Source organism: Trichosurus vulpecula, chromosome 1 (assembly GCF_011100635.1).
Source record: "Trichosurus vulpecula isolate mTriVul1 chromosome 1, mTriVul1.pri, whole genome shotgun sequence".
Taxonomy (NCBI): domain Eukaryota; kingdom Metazoa; phylum Chordata; class Mammalia; order Diprotodontia; family Phalangeridae; genus Trichosurus; species Trichosurus vulpecula.
The window spans coordinates 538,146,241-538,167,840 of record NC_050573.1 but is presented as its reverse complement, the minus strand read 5'-3'; the positions used below and the strand labels follow the sequence as shown (position 1 = coordinate 538,167,840).

The 21,600-nt window shown below is 39.0% G+C and overlaps 1 protein-coding gene and 1 pseudogene across 1 annotated transcript in view; both read left to right on the top strand.

Moving 5' to 3' along the window:
• Positions 1 to 13,814, top strand: part of LOC118833954 (transformation/transcription domain associated protein) — a 172,789-nt gene extending 158,975 nt beyond the window's left edge. Inside the window, exons 70-73 of the mRNA XM_036741388.1 lie at positions 5,978 to 6,162; positions 8,869 to 9,072; positions 9,166 to 9,360; positions 12,518 to 13,814. Coding sequence (XP_036597283.1) covers positions 5,978 to 6,162; positions 8,869 to 9,072; positions 9,166 to 9,360; positions 12,518 to 12,802 — 869 coding nt within the window. The 3' untranslated portion in view covers positions 12,803 to 13,814. The remainder of the gene's footprint in view (positions 1 to 5,977; positions 6,163 to 8,868; positions 9,073 to 9,165; positions 9,361 to 12,517) is intronic.
• Positions 13,815 to 20,961: 7,147 nt separating this feature from the next.
• Positions 20,962 to 21,309, top strand: LOC118834838 (annotated as a pseudogene).
• Positions 21,310 to 21,600: the final 291 nt, after the last annotated feature.

The following is a 21,600-nucleotide window of genomic DNA, read 5'->3' as shown; positions in this document are numbered from 1 at the left end:
ATAAAGAGTATAGATAAAGGTTAGGGAGAGCCTAGTATGTAGGCATGATCTATAGGGTGTTGGGTAGATCATGTGTGAAGAATTTTTCGAAGTCACTGGACAAGAATCCCAAAGTATTAGAAAGCATAAATTGGTTGTGATTTGTATGTACTTGAGTGAGTGTCTCATCAGTGAGATTGAGCATTTATTGAAGTATACAGCATTTAAAGTTATAATTCTTTAATATTAATGGCTCTCATTTATGTAGTGCCTATTTCTCCTAACAACATTTTGATTTGGGCCTGAGCACCACCACCACCACCATCACTCCCCTTCCTCCCACCCCTCACCCCCCAAAAAAGGAAAGACAGATGGAGGAGAAAATTTTGGGGTACAATTTCATGTATTCAGTTACAGAAAGGAAGAAAAGCATTTAGTAAGCATCTGTATGCGCCATGCAGTGTGCTAAGTGCTCTACAGAAATCTCATTTGATCCTTACAACAACCCTGTGAAGTAGGTGCTGTTATCATCCCCTTTTTACAGATGAGGAAGCTAAGACAAAGATTAAGTGACTCGGCCAAAGCTCTAACAGCTATTAAGTGTCTCAGATCTTCCTGACTCAGTCTTTCTATCTACTCTGCCACATAGCTGAAATGTTGAGTTTGAGATACCTACGGAATTTCCAGGTGGAGGCAGTTGGCAACTAGAAATTCTGCACTTTGTGGGAAAGTCTGGGGATTAGAAATTTAAGTGGCATGAAAATTAACTGAGAAGTAAGATAATTATATTGACTTAGTAAACTACAGTTTTTTATATTTCTAAATTCCATATGCAATAATGTCCTTTCTCTATAATCACTCGTTTTATACAATTTGGGTTTGGTGTCACAAGACACTGACACATTCTTTAATTCTTTATCATGAAATCATATTTTTATCTCATTAAACATACCTTTGACAAATAGTCCATTTCTAAAAGTCTAGTGTTGATTATAGTCCATGGTTTTTCAATGGGGTTTAAATCGAGTGAGTTTCCAGGCCAATGAAGCATTTTTATCTCCATCTTTTGGATGAATTATTTAACTTTCCTTAGAGCGAAGCATGATTCCAAGACCTTGTTTTGTAGCATTCTGTCTCCATTCAGGAATTTCTGTAATTCTAGAACATTTTTACTTCTCAACATATCAATATATTTATCAAAGTTCATCATTCCCTTCATGGGGTTAAGACTCCTAAATCCTCAGGAAGTTAAAAAAAATGCTCAAACTTTTTTAGATGGATGTTATACATTTGATAATGGCTCAATTAGACTTCTTCCGACAACTGTTTTAGTGTAGTGTTGAATGAAAAAGTGATTTTTATAAGTAAAAATTTTCTTTTTTCCAGTCTTATATTCCATACTTGCTTATGACAAGCATTTTTCTTGATAGTAAGTTAGGGTTGGGTTTTTTTTTAAACTGGTCTTCTCACTGTTGTTTCAGATTCATGAATCTGTACTCTAGAAGAATCATTAACAATATCTTCACGTGCCAGGGCCCTGTGAAAGTCTTTGCTTGATTTGTTTGAATTAATTAGGTTGTTTTTCAATAATCATTTCTCAGTTCTTGGCGTTATTTTTCATTTTAAACTGTACTTTTCATCTGCCCTTTTGTATGACTGATCCCGTTGTGGGCTTGAATGATCTTTGAAAGTCTTGACCTTCTATCAACAGCCCCTGAAAACAGTCATTGAAGTAACCATGACTTTTTTTTTGAATAATTATTACTGTAGAAGGCAATACCATTCTCCCAGTCCCTTAGACTCACAAAGTAGGCGTCATCCTGATTCTGTTCTCACACTCCCCATATTCAGGCTGTTGCCAAGACCTATTGATTTCATGTTTGCAGCATCTCTCAAATATGCCCCCTTTTCTCCTCTACTACCACTCTAATGCAGGTCCTGCACTATTATAGTAGCTTCCTGATGAGTCTGCCTGCCTCAAGGTTCTCCCCATTTCCAGTCCATCTTCCATTCAGTAGTCAAAGTGATTTTCCTAAAGTACAGGTCTGATCATGTCACCTCCTGTGATTCCCTAGTGCCTCCAGGATCAAATACCAAATCCTCTGATTGCCATTCCAAGCCCTGTATTACTTAGCCCCTCTTGCCTTTCCAGTCTTCTGAAGCCTTATTCTCCTACACATACTCTTTGATCCACTGACACTGGCCTCCTGGCTGTTGCCTGAAGAAGAGACTCCTCTTAGCTCTAAGAAATTTCCCTGCCTGTCCTCCGTAGCTGGAATGCTCTCCCTCCTCCATTCTAACTACTGACTTTTCTCTGGCTTCCCTTAAATCCCAGCAAAAATCCCACCTTCTACAGGAAGAGCCCTAAATAACTCCTCTTAATTCCAGTGCCTTCCCTTTGTTAATTATTTCTTATTTATCCTGTAAATAGTGTGTTTGCATATACTTGTTTGAATGCCTGCCATCTGCCCCATTATAATGTAATCTCCTTGAGGGTCAGGACTGTCTTTTGCCCCTTTTTGTATCACCAGTGCTTAGCACAGTGCCTGACAAATAGTAGGTGCCTAATAAATGTTTATTGATTGATAGATAGCTGTTCTTAAAAACCACAGAATTTAAAACATGATAAATGTGTATGACATGAAATCTGGCACACATCTGGTGACAGAAAACAAGCTAACTAACAGTTGTGGAAACATCTAGTCAGAGTTTGGGGTCCCTCGTTCCTAGTCATTCTGGTATCCGTATCTGCACAAACAAATGACCATTGCTGTCACAAAATAAAGATAGGGATAGGGATTAGACCTATGATTCTGCTCATTTAGAGGACTCTCGGGTGAGGGAACTCCTGTACAGAAATAGCTCTGAAATCAACGGCACATCCCCTCAAGCTTGGACCAAAGTACTCTTTACTCTACAAGCAGTCATACCCAACGAAAAACTCAAGGGTCAAGTAAGTTGGCTGGGAACATGAACAGGCAGCAAAAACACTCTCAGATTCAGTCTCAGACTTTGGAATCTTTCTTTGGTGACAAGACCAAAACATAGAGCCAGAAGAAGCCAACAAAGTCAAAGAGACTACATCAAAAGCCTCCAAGAAAAACATGAACTGGTCTCAGGCCATGGAAGAGCTCAAAAAGGATTTGGAAAAGCAAGTTAGAGAAGTAGAGGAAAAATTGGGACAAGAAATGAGAATGATGTGAGAAAACCATGAAAAACAAGTCAATGACTTGCTAAAGGAGACCCAAAAAAATACTGAAAAAAATATTGAAGAAAACAGCACCTTAAAAAATAGACTAACTCAAATGGTAAAAGAGCTCCAAAAAGCCAATGAGGCGAAGAATGCCTTGAAATGTAGAATTACCCAAATGGAAAAGGAAGTCCAAAGGACCACTGAAGAAAATACTACCTTAAAAATTAGATTGGAGCAAGTGGAAGCTAGTGACTTTATGAGAAATCAAGCTATTATAAAACAGAACCAGAAGAATGAAAAAGTGGAACACAGTGTGAAATATCTCATTGGAAAAACCACTGAGATAAAAAATAGATCCAAGAGAGATAATTTAAAAATTATTGTACTACCTGAAAGCCATGATCAAAAAAAGAGCCTAGATATCATCTTTCAAGAAATTATCAAGGAGAACTGCCCTAAAATTCTAGAGCCAGAGGGTAAAATAGAAATTGAAAGAATCCACTGATCGCCTCCTCAAATAGATCCCAAAAAGAAAACTCCTAGGAATATTGTTGCCAAATTCAAGAGCTCCCAGATCAAGGAGAAAATACTGCAAGCAGCCAGAAAGAAACAATTTGAGTATTGTGGAAAAACAATTAAAATAACACAGGATCTAGCGGCTTCTACATTAAGGGATTGAAGGGCTTGGAATACGATATCCCAGAGGTCAGTGGAGCTAGGATTAAAACCAAGAATCACCTACCCAGCAAAACTGAGTATCATGCTCCAAGGCAAAATATGGACTTTCAATGAAATAGAGGACTTTCAAGCTTTCTCAGTGAAAAGACCAGAGCTGAATAGAAAATTTGACTTTCAAACACAAGAATCGAGAGAAGCATGAAAAGGTAAACAAGAAAGAGAAATCATAAGGGATTTACTAAAGTTGAACTGTTTTGTTCACATTCCTACATGGAAAGATGATGTGTATGATTCATGAGACCTCAGTATCAGAGTAGCTGAAAGGAATATTCATATGTGTGTGTGTGTGTGTATGTGTATATATATGCATATATATACACATATGTGTATGTATGTATATATGTAGGTGTGTGTATATATACATATATATATATATATATATATATAGACAGAGGGCACAGGGTGAGTTGAATATGAAGGGATGATATCTAAAAAACTACAATCAAATTAAGGGATAAGAGAGGAATATATCGAGAGAGGGAGAAAGGGAGAGCTAGAATGGGGTAAATTATCTCGTATAAATGTGGCAAGAAAAAGCAGTTCTGTAGGAAGGAAGAGGGAGCAGGTGAGGAGGAATGAGTAAGTCTTGCTCTCATCAAATTTGACCTGAGGAGGATTGGGTATCTTACCCCACAGGAAAGAAGGAGGAAGAAGATAAAAAAGGGGAGCCGATGGAAGGGAGGGCAGACGGGGAGGAGGTAATCAAAAACAAACACTTTCGAAAAGGGACAGGAGTCAAGGGAAAAAATTCAATAAAGGGGGATATGTTAGGAAGGAGCAAAACATAGTCTTTCACAACATGAATATTGTGGAAGGGTTTTACATAATAATATGCATATGGCCTATGTTGAATTGCTTGCCTTCTTGGGAGGGTGGGCGGGGAGGGAAGTGGGGAGAGAATTTGGAACTCAAAGTTTTAAAAGCAGATGTTCAAAAAACAGTTGTTCAAAAACAACAAAAAAATATATTTTTGCATGCAACTAGGAAAGATGATACACAGGCAATGGGGTGTAGAAATTTATCTTGCCCTACAAGAGAAGAAGGGAAAGGGGGATGGGAGGGGAGTGGGGTGACAGAAGGGAGGGCTGACTGGGGAATGGGGCAACCAGAATATACGGTATCTTGGAGTGGGAGGGAGGGTAGAAATGGGGAGAAAATTTGTAATTCAAACTCTTGTGAAAATCAATGCTGAAAACTAAATATATTAAATAAATTAAAAAAATAAAAATAAAAAAAAAAGAACTTGAATTGGAGGCCAACTCTGTTACTTCCAGTGTGGTGTTCTTTTCCACTCCCCTGAATTCTTTAGTTGATATAAATAGCATTAGCTACTGGGAGAGGATCAAGAATATACTTAGTTCAGGAAAATCAAATCAGATTACATTCAGAAGAATTTCAGCTTGTTTTGGAGCTAAAGCAAATATAGAATTTAAATTGCTTTATATTTTAGGAAATCAGTACAGTATCCAGGTATATTGCATTTAGAGCCATTATCTAAGCATAAATGGAAACAATCTTCTGTCATAAAGGTTTTTTTTTTCCTTCATCAGGATTTGCAGAATTTTTGTGTATATGATAATTATGATTCACTGGATTCCCTGCTCCCCCCTACCCGCCAATTTATTTTAAGAACAAAAGTCCTTCATTTTCATAAATTTTGTTTTTTCTTTCTTTAGGCTGAAGTAGGATTTTAAGATGATATTATGAATGCATACTTCCATAAACTGATTTTAGTTATGAAATGAAAATAATTCTTTTTTAGGGTGGTGGGGCCAATTCAAAAAAGGAAAACGGATTAATATCATGTTGCTATAGGAAAATCTGGTCATTGGGACCATATGTCATTCCAGGATACCACTTACAGTCTCAAAGTTTGAGTCACATTTTTTTATTTCCTTGTCCAAATATTTTGCATCTTGCTAATAAAGATTTGAGGATTTATCCCTTTTTAGTATGCATCTAATCATAAGATCTACATCCTGCGTATTAATGAAGTTTTGTCTAAGAGTTTTAATACTGTGACCCATTTTTTCTCTTCTGTTTACTTTCTTCTTTTTCCCCAACAAGTTCCTCGAGTTGTGGCAGTCTCTCCACAAATGCGTCTTGTCGAAGACAATCCCTCTTCTCTTTCCCTTGTGGAGATATATAAGCAGCGTTGTGCCAAGAAGGGCATTGAGCATGACAACCCCATTTCTCGTTACTACGACAGACTGGCAACGGTGCAAGCACGGGGAACTCAAGCCAGTCATCAGGTACTGAAGCTGTGATTAATCATACCCACATTCTCTTCTTGAGGACCCCACATGCTACTTCTGCACTTTCTGTGCCATATTTAATATGCCAATTGCCCGTTCTTTTCTCCATTAAAAGTAGCTACTTTAAAGAAACATGACATTCATTAAGGGGTAAGCCCTAATATCTGAGGTAAGTTTTTTAGATTATGAATTGTTGGAACTTAAGATTGCTGACGTGGATGAGGTTACTTTTGAACTGCAGTCACATTAACATAACTGTAAACCTGAAAGAACCAGATTTGTTTTTAGAAACTTAGTGTTATTAGAGTTGTGTGATTTGTGTTATTTCACTTCTTCCTCCACATTAGTAGAGGCTTGTCTTATAGATTAAAGCATTTGAGATGCCTTCTCCTTTATCGGGTGCAGGGTGAATAGGTGGCCCTTCATTGGGATGTTTCTTACCCCCTCAAACCTAAGAAGCAGTGCTCTAAGTCCCTTTCAACTTTCTTTGTGGGTTCTGATAATTTTAGGAAGTACTGTGACAGAATTGGACCCTGTCGATCTTTAGCTTTCTTCCCTCTCCCTCAACCTCACTGCTCCCACCTCTAATAGTTTGAGTTACTGGCCTCCTGTGATCTTTGGAGAGTTTGTGTTGACGTTTCTCTTGTATTAGTGGGGGGTTCTCTTTAATTGCTGTGGTTCTACATTGGTAACAGGAAGCTGTGTCAACATCTCTGAAATAGTTAGCAAGTGATACTTGCCAAGGCATTCTCTGTACAGTAAACCTTGTACCCAAAAGATCAGAGAACTAGAAAGAAATTATCTGGTCCAACTGCCTTCCTTCAGTCTTGTGAAGAATGTTTAAACTGTTGAAAATGGTTGGTTTTCTTTTCTTGCTAATATCCCAGGAGAGACATTCTACATTTCCCTTTGGGAATTAATTCCTGAATGTTATCACTTGATCACTTCTGACGGAGAAGAGGAGACTGTGATCTTTGAAAACTTATTTTCAGAATGTTCATCCACCCATTTCATCTGTTCTGTGGCCATTTTGAGATGCCCATAGCAGAGGAGAGGGTGTTTGGCACGTTTCATCGTTATTCTAGTCTTTGATAAAGTAGAAACTAGGAACTTTATGCATAAATAAGTACTTATAGTTAGGCACCACACATTTTGAAAACCTACTTAAATGGAAAGCCTTTCTAGTACAAGACATGCATTGTTAATATTTTCCTTGGCTAAGGATGAGGGGGAGGGGAACGAATAACTAAGGTGGAGTTTAGTGTGCATATCCTGCTAGTTTTTACCAGTGTGTTGTGGCTGTTAAATCATTCTCCTAAGCATTTGAGAGTTCAGTAACAGTAGGTGTTAAGGGTATTTTGTTGTTTTCAGTGTATTCTCTTTAATTGTGGTGGTCCTGGATTATTATTGGAAGCTCTGTCAAAGTCTTTGAAATAGGAAGTGAGACTTCCTCTATTTCTGCTTCCTTCCCATTTTATAGATAAATAAGCAAAAAATGATTGTTCCAGAGTCACCAAGTGAGACATGTGGCATGATTCATGATTGCCAAATGTCTGCATTCAGATGGTACTAAAGGAGATGCTGTAGGCTATACAGATAACTCTGTTTGCTCCCAAGCCTTTAGGAGCTGAAATTGGCAAATTTATTTCTATCAGAATAGATTCCATGGAAACTACATCTGGTCATTGGTAGGATATAGCCATGGACTTATAAAGAAATTGCCAGTTCTCTGAATCATGTGTTTCTGATCAACTGAAAATAGAAAGGCTATATTTGATACGTTCTATCAGCATCTTATAGTGCTTTATTCTGATTGAATAAAAGCAGCATGGGTTTTTATCTTCTGAATTTGTGGTAGATCTGAGATTTTTCTAGTATAAAATACAGCATGAAGTGTTATGTAACATCTGCTTCTGTTTTATGAAGAGATTCTTTAGGTTATGAAACTTTTGTCTGTAATAGTCTTTTAATTGAAGTAGTGTCATTGCCATGCAGCTTTTCCTACCCAGAGAAATTCTACTTTGTTCTTATTTCTAGTTAATTGGTTTGGTATATATTGCAGTAACTAAAAACCGTAATAGCGCTCAGATGTTTCCTCAGTTACCTGGGGAGAACTGTGTCACACATCCTGCAATTAATGTTTTCACCAAAGTATTTTTAACTCTTCTGATGCTTATAGAGAAAAGAAACTGAATACTTCTATGTATGTCAGCGTTCAGTTTGATAAGTTGGAATTTGTACCCATTTGTTCATGGAAATCTCTGGCACTTTTGTTAGTAAATGGATAGTTACATTATGAGGATTTTCCTTTTGAAGATTGTGATCTCTTAGTGAATCAGATAAAGAATAAGAGAATGTAGCCTCCTGGAACATACCTAAGGCCAGGAAGGCCATTAACAACTTCTGTCTTTTGCTAGAGGAAGTTGACTGACCCATGTGCTGTTCTCTGATCTCCAAGCACCTGTAGTGTTGCTGTGTTTCTGGCACTGCCTGCTTTGAGACAGTGGATCATCATGGAGACAGCAGAGGGTCTTGAACAATGAAAACATAATTTTTGTCAGATTCTTAAGTAACTCTTTTGACTCAGAGGATTCCCAATTAACTTTAAGAAGATGAAAAAAGTTTATTAACTTAAAATCTTTAGATTGTTATTTGCAAATTGATCAAAATAGCATGGATTTAATATAATTTCCTTTAATTTAGGTCCTTCGTGACATTCTCAAGGAAGTTCAGAGCAATATGGTGCCTCGAAGCATGCTAAGAGAGTGGGCTTTGCACACATTCCCCAATGCCACTGATTATTGGACCTTCCGAAAGATGTTCACAATCCAGCTAGCACTAATTGGTTTTGCAGAATTTGTATTTCATTTGAATAGACTTAATCCAGAGATGTTACAGATTGCGCAGGTAATTAGATGCAAATGAAACATAACCCTATGCTGTATTTAATGAATGATTCTTCTAAAAAACTTTCTAAAATGGTCTCGTTCTGAAATTTAGGACACTGGCAAACTTAATGTTGCCTATTTTCGATTTGACATTAACGACGCTACTGGAGACCTGGATGCTAATCGTCCTGTTCCATTCCGCCTCACACCTAATATTTCAGAATTCTTGACCACAATTGGGGTCTCTGGTCCATTAACTGCTTCCATGATTGCTGTTGCCCGGTGTTTTGCACAACCAAACTTTAAGGTAAATAACATTGTGATATTATAGTAATCACAAAGCGATCTTGTTTAAAGTGGTGCTTCTTAAGGAAAACATCTGAAATGTATGTGTTGTCTCCAGAAGCTAGCATTGCAATAAAACAAAATACAGGATTTTAGTTTTTAAGGTTAGCTTTTATTGTTCAGTGGAAATTTTCTTTTGTGCAGAAAAGGAATATTTAGGATCCAAGAATGTTAAGACATTGAGGAATACATTTTAAAAATAGAAACCTGAAAAATTATCCAGCTACACTGGGTAATTTATCTCTCAGCTATGCCTGTTATGTTTATTATTCAATTATGCCACTCCCCATTTTAAAAATCTTTCACATATGAAAAGGAAGTGGATACAGTTTTGAAGCAAGACCTTACTGCAGGAGCTTTGTAATAAACATCCGATTAACTTAGGGATGCTACAGACAGAGTGTACAAATGTTTCCATGTACTTTTAAGGAAACAAGAAAATAAAAGGTTAAAAATGAAGACATTAGTTAGGCAATCTTCACATTCAAACAGGTGATTTCTCAAAATTTTAATTTGTAAAACTAAAATTAAGAGTTGATTAATCATATTTCAGCAAATATCTAGAAAGGGCAAAGGAGGAAAGAGGAAGGAGCCTTGGAAAGGAAGGACATTTATTTGTCCTGAGACAGAAGGAGAGAATGGGTAAAAGTAGAGAAATTTTGAAGTGAGAGGTCATGTATAGAGGAGTTCTCATTAGAGGTTTCCACCTTCTCAATAAAATAGGCTTTGATATCATCTATAGAGAGTGAGAAAATTGGGGGAAGATATTAGAATGAAGATGGAATTAGAGGGCAGAGACTCGAGGAAATTGAGCACTGATTCTAGATAGAATCAGAGAACCTCGGTGCAAATCCTGCCTCAGACACTTGCTACCTGAGTAAATCTCTTAACCTTCTTAGGCCTCAGTTTCCTCATCTGTAAAAGGAAGGGTTTGGATTGGATGGCCTCTGAGGTCCCTTCCCCCTCTAAATCTATGACCCTCTGAGATGGTTTGTAACAGCTTCTGTAGGAAGCATTATGAGAGGAGTCTTGCTATAGCCAAATGAAAGAATTGCCAGGCAGCTCCCATTTGAGAGGTAATCTGAGACTAGGAGCAATGACAGCGGGGGTGATGTTTGTCAATTTTTACATGGCTATAGAGTGAATGATTCTAAAGTCTTAATTGAGATCATAATTTAAACAACTGATATGTATAAATAGGGAAGCAGATAAAGTTCAAAGCAGCCTGGTGAGAGTTGGAGAATAGGAAAAAGCTTGAGAAACCAGAGAATCCATTGAGGGTGAAGAACAAATTCATTAGGAGTGAAGTAATATATCTTTTCGAAATGGAAAAGGATGTACAGAAATTTACTGAAAATGGAGTGGATTTAAAGGGATAATAGAATAGTCAGGGGTGAAATAAGCTTGGGGTAAGATTAGGACTAATCTGAAGTGGGAAGAATATTAAATTCTGTCACATTGGAAAATGTTTATTGAATTAATTACCAGTTAATGAGTATACAAAGAAAGGTAAAACCAGTCTTTTTTCCCAGGGAGCTTACATGCTAATGTAGAGACAATCTGCTGATAATTAGGTACATACAAGACATGTAGAGAGCAGATTCACTCTGTATATATCACTCAACATAGGAAAATGGAAAGTAGTCTCAGAGGGGAAGGCACCAGTATCTGGGAGACCAAAAAATGCTTCCTGAAGAAGATGGGATTTCAGCTGAGTCTTAAAGGAAGCCAGAGAAACTAAAGGGCAGAGGTCAACAGGGGGAGTGTTTGAGGAATGGAGGACAGACAGCCCTTGTACCTGCATCATGGAGGGGACTAAAGTGTAAGAATACAAGAGAAATAGGAAAAGACCAAGTTATTAAGAATTTTAAATTCCTGGAGGGAATGGGGGAGCTCATTAGAACTCATTGAAGAGAAGGGCGACATGGTCAGACCACTTCTTTAGCAAAATCACCTTGGGAGCTTAGTAGGGAGAGACTTGAGACCAGAGGCTGGTTAGAAGGCTGTTGCAATCGTACAGTCAAAAAAAATGTAGGCCTGAAGTAGAGGGCTGGCTGTACAAGTGAAGAAAAGGATTGAGGGACATAGAGTAGAAGTATGAAGGTAAAAATGACAGAATCTGGCAACACATTGGGTAGGTGAGGTGAATGAGAGTGAGGAGTTTAGGATGACACCAAATTTGCATCTTTGGTGATTGGGACAATGCTGCTGCCTGTGAGAGGAACAGAGTTTGAGGGGAGACATGAGTTATATTTCATACAGGTTGAGTTTTGATAACTATATCCAAAAGGTATAACTGGTGACATGAAGATGTAGCTCAGAAAAGAAGTGAGGACTGGGAATCTAGGGCTCTGTAGATGTGGTCATTGAACCCATGGGAGCCTAAGAGATCCAGTCAGTTGATGTAAAATGAAAAAAGAAGAAGGCACCAGACAGGGCCTCGGGAGACACCAGCAGCTAGTGAGTATGACACAAATGAAGAATTTGCAAAAGAGAGGAGAAGCAGGAGAGATGTATTTAATGTTGTGCACACGTAGTCCTGCAAGTCTAATGAGACAGTTCTCTGCATTGCTGACACATGAAAGCATTAATATACAAAATTACACAGCTGTAGAAATGTTGGTGTTGGTGCTTTTGCTTCTTAAGATCAACTGAAAACGCTGCAATCGTCACTATTGCGGGGGCAGCCGGACAGCTCGTGCTTCCACAAAACACTTTTCTTCAGAAATCACCCTGTGGCCTAAGTAGTGCAAGTATTAATATTCCCATCTTACAGCTTAGCGAAGTTCGGCCTAGAAAGTTCGGGACCAGAATCTGTGTCTTCTAATTCCTTTGGGATTATCTTCTTTTTTCTCCTCCTCTACACTGGTGGGGGAGAGCTTTGTATAGATTTCAGATAACTGGATCTAGAAGAGGAGATTGCTTATTTCCAGTAAGGAATATTAAGGCTGTCAGTAAGTCCTAAGTTCTTGTGCCACCCAGTGCTAAGATACTGAGATTACAAAGAGGGCTCAGAATGTCACTACACACCTGGCTATGATTGAGTTAGAAAGTTACTGCCCTTGATGGTTCTTTCAGCTAAAAACATAATTAGCCAGTTTTCTCCTTCTTTACCATAGGTTGATGGCATTCTGAAAACAGTGCTTCGGGATGAAATTATTGCTTGGCACAAAAAAACACAAGAGGATACCTCCTCTCCACTCTCAGCAGCTGGGCAGCCTGAGAACATGGACAGCCAGCAGCTGGTTTCGCTGGTTCAGAAAGCTGTGACTGCTATCATGACTCGACTCCACAATCTTGCTCAGTTTGAAGGAGGAGAGAGCAAAGTCAACACGCTTGTAGCAGCTGCAAATAGTCTGGATAATCTGTGCCGCATGGATCCTGCCTGGCATCCCTGGCTATAATTGGAAATGTCAGCAGCTGTTCCACTGCTTGCACTATGAGCCATGCATTGTGTTAGGAGGAAAAATGTGAAGAGGTCTTTTTAACTCTGGCTTACCTGTCACTAACTTTTTAACTTCTTTCCCTGGTTAGTTTCAAATCATGTTTACAGAAGTCCTGTGGTTTACTGGGTTTCGATTCATTTCCTAAAATAGTCATGTACAAAAGAAGTGATTTATTATGCAGAGATAGCTTTTAAAACTTTCTCTAAGAGTTGGGATGGGAAGGGGGGTGGGCAGCAGATTTTACTTAGATGAAATTTAGTTTTAGAGATTTTGCTATCAATAATGGCTAGACGATTAGGAATGGCAGATCTTAAATCTACTGTAAACATTTTAATACCTTCTAAGAAACCAGAATTCTCCACATCTGGATTTCCCTTGTGAAATTATTTTCCTTCCTTTGTACGAATGTACAGTTTGGACTGTTAATTCAGTACTGTTAGATTTTAACCCTTTCAGAACCACCCTTACCACCTTACGGGAACTATATTGGTTTGTACAGATGTTTGTAACAAGTGTACAGAAAACCCTCTTTTGTTAAAAAACCAGAAAATTATGAACAAAGTGTGCTGGCTTTTCTCTGAGCACAAGTTTATGTACAGTGAAACCATAACCAGTTTCGGAAATCTAGCTTAGTGTTGGACATTATGTATAAACAGGGCTTTGTAATACTATAGAGAAAATGCCATCCCTTCAGATATTATGTATTTGAATGTAACTGATAGAAAGCAGGATGGTAAGAGTTCTTAATGAGCCTTCTGGTTGTTTTGGGTGAATTTTAAGACACTTCTAGATTTCTCTTACTACAATTGCTTCTGAAAAAAGCAATTTTTCTTTTTAACTTAAAAACAAATTTTAAGTTTACGTGACTCTTTATGTTGTGTTAGCATTTTTATAAATCTGCAGTGTTGAGAATGTTCTCTCTAAATTTGTACAGAGTGATTTTTTTCAGAATAAATATTTTGTAAAATGATTTGTGGAATCTGCTAAATGTTTAAATCTATTAGTTTCATAAAGTCACACAGCAGTCATGAAACATTTATTAAGCGCCTACTGTATTCCAAGCACTGTGCTAAGTGATGGTGATATAAAAAGCCCTCAAGGATCTTACAATCTAATGGGGAAAAACAAGAAAACAGATATGTACAAACAAAGTATATATTGAATAAAAAGGAAATAATTAGAAGAAGGCACTAGAATTAAGAGGAGTTGGGATTTTAGTTGAGATTTAAAGAAAGCCAGGGAAACCGGGAGTCAGAAATGAGAGAACATTCCAAGAAAAAATGCCCAGAATTGAGAGATGGAATGTCTTTTTTGTTGAACAAACAAGAAGCAAGTGTCACTGGTTCAAAAAGTACAATGATAGGAGAGTAAAGTATAAGAAAACTGGAAGGAGTGGGATAGGGTTCTTCCCACCATACCACACTGTCTCTTGCCCCACCTAGTTAATCTCCACATTTGTGCTACAAAAGAAGCTGATATTACTCCCTTCTGCCAAAGTTATGCCTAGTACGTCAGTGCCTGGTTGGTGATGGCCATTTAACTTTGATGTCTGAAAACTTGTGGTCCTATAGGGAGGAAGTATACATTGTTGTTGCAGTTTTTCTCCTAATAAAATTTTTGAGGAGGAAAAAAACCCCTCAAACCTTGAATTATGGTATCTATGGTAACAGTGAAGTATCAGGATACGTTTGGAAAGACAGCAGCTGTATATTTGAAATTATAGGTGAGGCAAGGTGATGGTGGATAGTTGTTTGTAGATAGCACCCTAAAATATTGGTGAGGCAAGGATCTTTGAAGGTTCTTGATTTTCAATACAGTAAAAGCACAGCATGCTTAAATTCCAGAATAGTTTAAAACATAAACCATTAGTTCAAATTGCCTTTGTCTTAGGAGTGCTTTGTGGAGTAATGGTTTGTCAAAGTGGGTGAAAGTTATCAATAAAAGCCACTTTATTTAAACTTTTAGCAATAAGGTGGGCTGAACGTTTTAGACAAATTATGAGTTGTTACCGTGTGTGTATACACACAGAAACACATTTGTACACACACATAGCTATGAGTTTACATAATCTATACCCATTATTTCATATAATAATGTATAGGAAGATGTTTTTATAATGCTGTGTCCATTGGGTTTATTTCATATATTTGTTTAGCAAAACTTAAGTCAAAATTGTTCTGTTTAGTAATTAATTTCAGTGAGTATTTATTATGCACTTACCATGTGGATGGTATGGAGCGATAATAAATTGGAAACAAAGAGCCAGGGAGGATAAGTACTCAGTTTCCACCTGTGTCAGGTAATGGCTAGTTAGCCCTGGGCAAGTCACTTGAACCTCTCTGTGTCCTATGCAGTCCTTTTAAATAAGACCATAAATTGGCAAGGAGGTGCTAACCTGCATTGGTAGAGAGGATTTTTCCATGAGGGAGCTCTGAATACTAATGAAATCAATCCTCTGTGTGCATTGTGCTATGCTAAAAACAGGGATGCAAAAACAAAAATTAAACCCAGGCTTTAAGGAAGTTACATTCTACTGTAAGGAATAGTCTATGTAGAAGATAAGTAAAAGTGCTGGGGAGGGGGGTGATAGATGCAAAATTGCTCTGGGGAAATTTGAAGAGAAAGAATTTTTTTTCTCTTCTAGCTGGTCAAGGTAGACAGGGAAGGCTTCGTGGTACTTGAACTTAGCTTTGAAGGAAAGGTAAAGATTCTGAAAGATAGGAAGGAGGGAGCGCCTTCTAAGATGGAGGATAACCTGTGTAAATTCATAGAGGTAGAATTGAATCCTTAAGGAGTAAAATTGCATAGACCAAGCCAATTTGTAATTATTGTTTGTGTCTAGAACACTATTAAGTTGACTTGGATATTCAGTTAAATTTTTGAGATGATAATTATGTTTGGGGGAGAGTTCTGCAAGTGATTCATAGGCAGATATTGGAAATGGTAGCCATACTGCCTTGGAGCCTTTGGAGTGTGAGAAATAGGATTTCAAGATTAGCCTTACTCCTAGAGAGTAGGTCAGCATTAACTGGGAACTGTAACAGGCTTGTGGGCCATGTGACCAACAAGATGAATGGCTACTTGTTTTCCCTAAAACTCTTAAGAGTTATGTACAACAACAGTAAGAATTGGGTGCAAGAAGTAAAGGAATTGCAGCTATCTTCACAGGTCGAGGGACCAAGAAGTCTTAATGAGTTAACTTGATGAATTAGCAGAGGAGGCTAATTTCTAATCCCTAACATATTTGATTAGCAGTCCTTCCCCCACAAGCCCCCAGACTAAGGAAGAGTGGCACAATGGGACCTGCCAGCTTGTCTGCTGGGATCCACTCAACAGTTTCCTTAATGCCACTGTGTTCTTCCCCAGCACACCTTTCCCCTTGCCCTCACCCCACTGTTTTAACAAGCAGCAGAATCGGGGCAGAGCCAAGATGGCAGCTGGAAGCGCCTTACTTAAGCTCTCCCCTAGGTCCCTCCAAACACCTGTAAAAAATGGCTCTGAACAAATTCTAGATAGACTTGCAGAACCCACGAAATAGCAGGGGGAAGCAGGGCTTCAGCCCACGATGGCCTGGATTGTCACTGGGAAGGGTCTATCTCCCAGAGCTGGGAGCAGAGCAGAGCCCAGTGTGTGCCATGCCAGGACCAACCAGACCAGGAGCCGGGCAGAACAGGTGGTAGGGCCCTGAATCATTGAGCTGTGGCAGTTACCAGACTTCTCAACCCACAAACGCCAAAGACAACAGAGAAGGTTAGTGGAAAAACTGCTAGAGTGAAAGGAGTGTGTGGTCGGCCCTAGCCCTGGGGGCAGCAGAGGTAGTGCAGCTGTGGGGCTACTTCCAGAGCCCCAGCTGTGGTTGCTTCTGGCCCCAGGCCCACCTGGTGAGAGGAATTAAGTGGTGGATCAGAGTGGGAGTGCAGAGTCTGCTTGGATCTAGGTCGTGGTCTGGCTTGGTGGTTCTTGGGGGAGAAGGAGTGCTGGTATGGCAGAGTTTGCTGTGTAGAAGTAGCTCTGAAAACAGCAGTGCAGCCCCTTAAGCTTGGGACAAAGTACTCTACAAGCAGTCATACACTGACAAAAAGCTTAAGGGTCAAGTAGTTGGCTGGGAACATGAACAGGCGGCTGAAATGGACTCATTCAGACTCAGACTTTGGTGACTAAGAAGATCAAAACATACAGCCTGAAGAAGTCAACAAAGTCAAAGAGCCTACAACAAAAGCCTCCAAGAAAAATATGAATTGGTCTTAGGCTATGGAAAAGCTCAAAAAGGATTTGGAAAAGCAAGTAAGAGAAGTAGAGGAAAAATTGGGAAGAGAAATGAGAGTGATGCAAGAAAATCATGAAAAACAAGTCAATGACTTGCTAAAGGAGACCCAAAAAAATACTGAAAAAAATAACACCTTAAAGAATAGACTAACCCAAATGGCAAAAGAGCTCCAAAAAGCCAGTGAGGAGAAGAATACTTTGAAAGGCAGAATTAGCCAAATGGAAAAGAAGGTCCAAAAGACCACTGAAGAAAATACTGCCTTAAAAATTAGATTGGAGCAAGTGGAAGCTAGTGACTTTATGAGAAATCAAGATATTACAAAACAGAACCAAAGTAATGAAAAAATGGAAGACAATGTGAAATATCTCATTGGAAAAACCACTGACCTGGAAAATAGATCCAGGAGAGATAATTTAAAAACTGTTGGATTACCTGAAAGCCATGCTCATGAAAGCCTAGATACCATCTTTTAAGAAATTATCAAGGAAAATTGCCCTGATATTCTAGAGCCAGAGGGTAAAATAGAAATTGAAAGAATCCACTGATGGCCTCCTGACAAAGATCCCAAAAAGAAAACTCCTAGCAATATTGTCGCCAAATACTAGAGTTCCCAGGTCAAGGAGTAAATACTGCAAGCAGCCAGAAGCAATTTGAGTATTGTAGAAACAAAATCAGGATAACACAAGATCTAGCAGCTTCCACATTAAGGAATTGAAGTGCTTGGAATATGACATTCTGGAGGTCAAAGGAGTTAGAATTAAAACCAAGAATCACCTACCCAGCAAAACTGAGTATATAATGCTCCAAGGCAAAATATGAATTTTCAATAAAATAGAGGACTTTCAAGCTTTCTCAGTGAAAAGACCAGAGCTGAATAGAAAATTTGACTTTCAAACACAAGAATCAAGAGAAGCATGAAAAGGTAAACAAGAAAGAGAAATCATAAGGAACTTACTAAAGTGGAACTGTTTTACTTACATTCCTACATGGAAAGATGATGTGTGTAATTCATGAGATCTTTCTCAGTATTAGGGTAGTTGAAGGGAATATACATATATGTAGACACAGGGCACAGGGTGAGTTCAATATGAAGGGATGATATCTAAAAAAAAATTAAGGGATGAGAGAGGAATATATTGAAATAGGGAGAAAGGGAGAGATAGAATGGGGTAAATAATCTCACATAAAAGTGGCAAGAAAAAGCAGTTCATTGGAAGGGAAGAGGTGGCAGGTGAGGGGGAATCAGTGAATCTTGCTCTCATTGGATTTGACTTGAGGGAATAACATACACATTCAATTGGGTATCTTACCCCACATGAAAGTAGGGGGAAGGGGATAAAAAAGGGGGGATGATAGAAGGGAGGGCAGATAGGGGGAAGAAGTAATCAAAAGCAAACACTTGAAAAGGGACAGGGTTAAGGGAGAAAATTGGATAAAGGGGGACAGGATAGGATGGAGGGAAATAATAGTCTTTCACAACATAACTATTTATGTGAGTGTTTTACATAATGATACATGTGTGGCCTATGTTGAATTGCTTGCCGCCTTAGGGAGAGTGAGTGGGGAGGGAAAAGGGGAGAGAATTTGGAATTCAAAGTTTTAAAAGAAGATGCTCAAAAAAAAAGTTGTTTTTGCATGCAACTAGGAAATAAGATATACAGGCAATGGGGCATAGAAATCTATCTTGCCCTACAAGAAAGTAAGGGGAAAAGGGATGGTGGGGGGAGGAGGAGTGGGGTGACAGAAGGGAGGGCTGACTGGGGAACGGGGCAATCACAATATATGCCATCTTGGAGTGGGGTGAGGGTAGAAATGGGGAGAAAGTTTGTAATTCAAAATCTTGTGGAAATCAATGCTGAAAACTAAAAAATATTAAATAATTAAGTATGGAATAAAAAAAAGTGGGGAAAAAAAACCACAAGCAACAGACATCAACTCCACCCTCCACACTTCACTGCCAGGTGGAGTGTATAAGAAGGCTACCTTGGGCAGCAGCATATTGCTGTAGTGGCACTTAGAGAAAAAAGTAGCTCAGGGGTGTGTGTGCGCGTATATAACCAGTTTTGTTCCCTCAGAAATCACTTAGCATTGGTACAGAGACCACAAAAAGTGAATTTCCCACCATGTGTGGAACATAGACTTTTAAGGTCTAGCCTTTGGGGATTCCACCTTCAAAGGGGAAGGAGTCAGGGATTATAGAGAAGTATGAAGAAAAAAAAATACCAAAAAGTCTCAGAATGAAAGGAACTCAAAAACTTGAGCATGGGGACATAAATCTACAGGGAAGACATTAAAACAGAGCAGAAGATTATCAGTAGGACCCCTAAGTGAGTCCAAACATCATGAATAAAAATTGGAGAAAAAGCAAATTTAACCAATACATCACGAGGTAGAAATCGCAATGGATTGCCCACAGCATGAAACTATAGCAGGATTTTCCTGAATGGTTCAAGAGGAAAGTAGGAATTGTGAAAGCAGAAAGCCTGCAAAGGGGACAAGGAAACGCAAATTTATTAAGCACCTACTATGTGCCAGGCACTATACTAATAATCATTTCACAAAATTATCATTTTACAAACATCTCTTGATCTTTACAGCCCTGGAAAGTAGGTGCTATTATTATCATCTCCATTTTTCCAATTGTGGAAATTGAGGCAGATCATCAATTTAAAAACAATAAAAATGGGATTTTAAGCATTCCTACAACAACAACCACACACAAAAAATGAGCAGATTATTTCCTTTGCACACATCCCAGCTACAAAACAAGAAAACACAAATAACAAAATAAATTACCTTAAGAAGAAAAAAGAAAAATAATCAGGAAAAAGATGCATATGGTTTTAAAAAACAATAACAGGGACCATTAAGAGATTTCTCTGTAAAAAATATGCAAGGAGATAAAAATGAAAATGGAACTTAAAAGTGATGGTGGAGGGACAGGGTAGACCCCCATAGAGGCAGATTCTGGAAAGATGGCAGAGTCAGTCAGAAAATTCCAAGCTCTCAAGATTTTCCCTCACAAAAGAGATAAAATAGTGAAACAGGAGTAGGCGCATAACAGTGGTCCTACTGGGACAATAAGAGATCTAAAGAAAAATCGCAGGACAAAGTTTTGTCCCTGTGAAGAGTAAACATCTCCACTCTAGGTCCTAAGTCCTAGGTCCATATAAACAACAAGCAGCAAGCCCTCGAGTTAGCTGGGTTGAGAGGCTGCCTTGGTCCTAGCCGCAGGAATTTTTACCCCTGGGACAGTGAAAGGTGTTGGGCACTGAAGCCAGGGAAGATCAAGGGAACCTCTGTTGACAAATGCCAGACCCAGCTGTGCTACAGCAACCTGGCTGGGTCGAGAAGGAGCCAGCACACACCTGGTGAATACAGAAGCAGTGGGGCAGGGATACTGGCTCAGGGCACTCACAGGAAGTTGGAGGTCTTGGTTTTGGTTCCCATCCAGGGGGAGAACTGACAGGACATCTGAGGCCAGAGGCACCATCCCTCATGCCCCAGGACTAGAGATGATTACAAAAACTATGCTACTACCAAAAAAAAAATGCACAGGCAAAGGAGAAAGAATCCAACCATAAAGAGTTACTATGGGAATAGAGAAGACCAGGGTTCTTCTTCAGAGGAGGATACTGGAGCAAGGAAACCCTCTTCTACCCCAAAGAGTAATGTCAAATGGTCACCTACCTGAAGGAATTCATTGGAGAACTTTAAAAAGACTTTAAAAATCAAATGAGAGAGATTGAGGAAAAACTAAAGAAAGAAGTCCAAGAAAAACAAGAAGATCATGAAAAGAAATCAACCGATTAGAAATGGAGATCGGCTTTTTCGGTTCCTGGCTTCCAAGATGACCAAGAAGAGGAGGAACAACTGGCGAGCCAAGAAGGGCCGCGGCCACGTGCAGCCCATCCGTTGCACCAACTGCGCCCACTGCGTGCCAAAGGACAAGGCCATCAAGAAATTTGTAATCCGCAACATCGTGGAAGCTGCGGCCGTCAGGGACATCTCCGAGGCCAGCGTCTTCGACTCCTATGGCTGCCCAAACTGTATGTGAAACCACATTACTGTGTGAGCTTGCGCGATCCACAGCAAGGTAGTGAGGAATCGCTCCCGTGAGGCTCGGAAGGATCGGACGCCCCCGCCCCGATTCAGACCTGCAGGTGCTGCCCCCAGACCCCCTCCAAAGCCCATGTAAAGAGCTGTCCATCAACATTCATGAACCGATCAGAGGAAAATAAAATGGTTGGTCTATCTTAAAAAAAAAAAGAAAAGAAATGGAGATCGAAAATCTTAAGGAAGAAAATGACTTCTTGAAAGTCAGAATTGGGCAAGGGGAAGCCAGCAAAGTTATGACATCAAGAAATAATGAAACGAAATATAAAGAATGAAAAAATAGAAGAGAACAGATCAAGAAGAGAAAACATGAGAATAATTGGACTACCAGAAAGCTATGATCAAAAAAAGAACTTTGATACAATAATTTGGG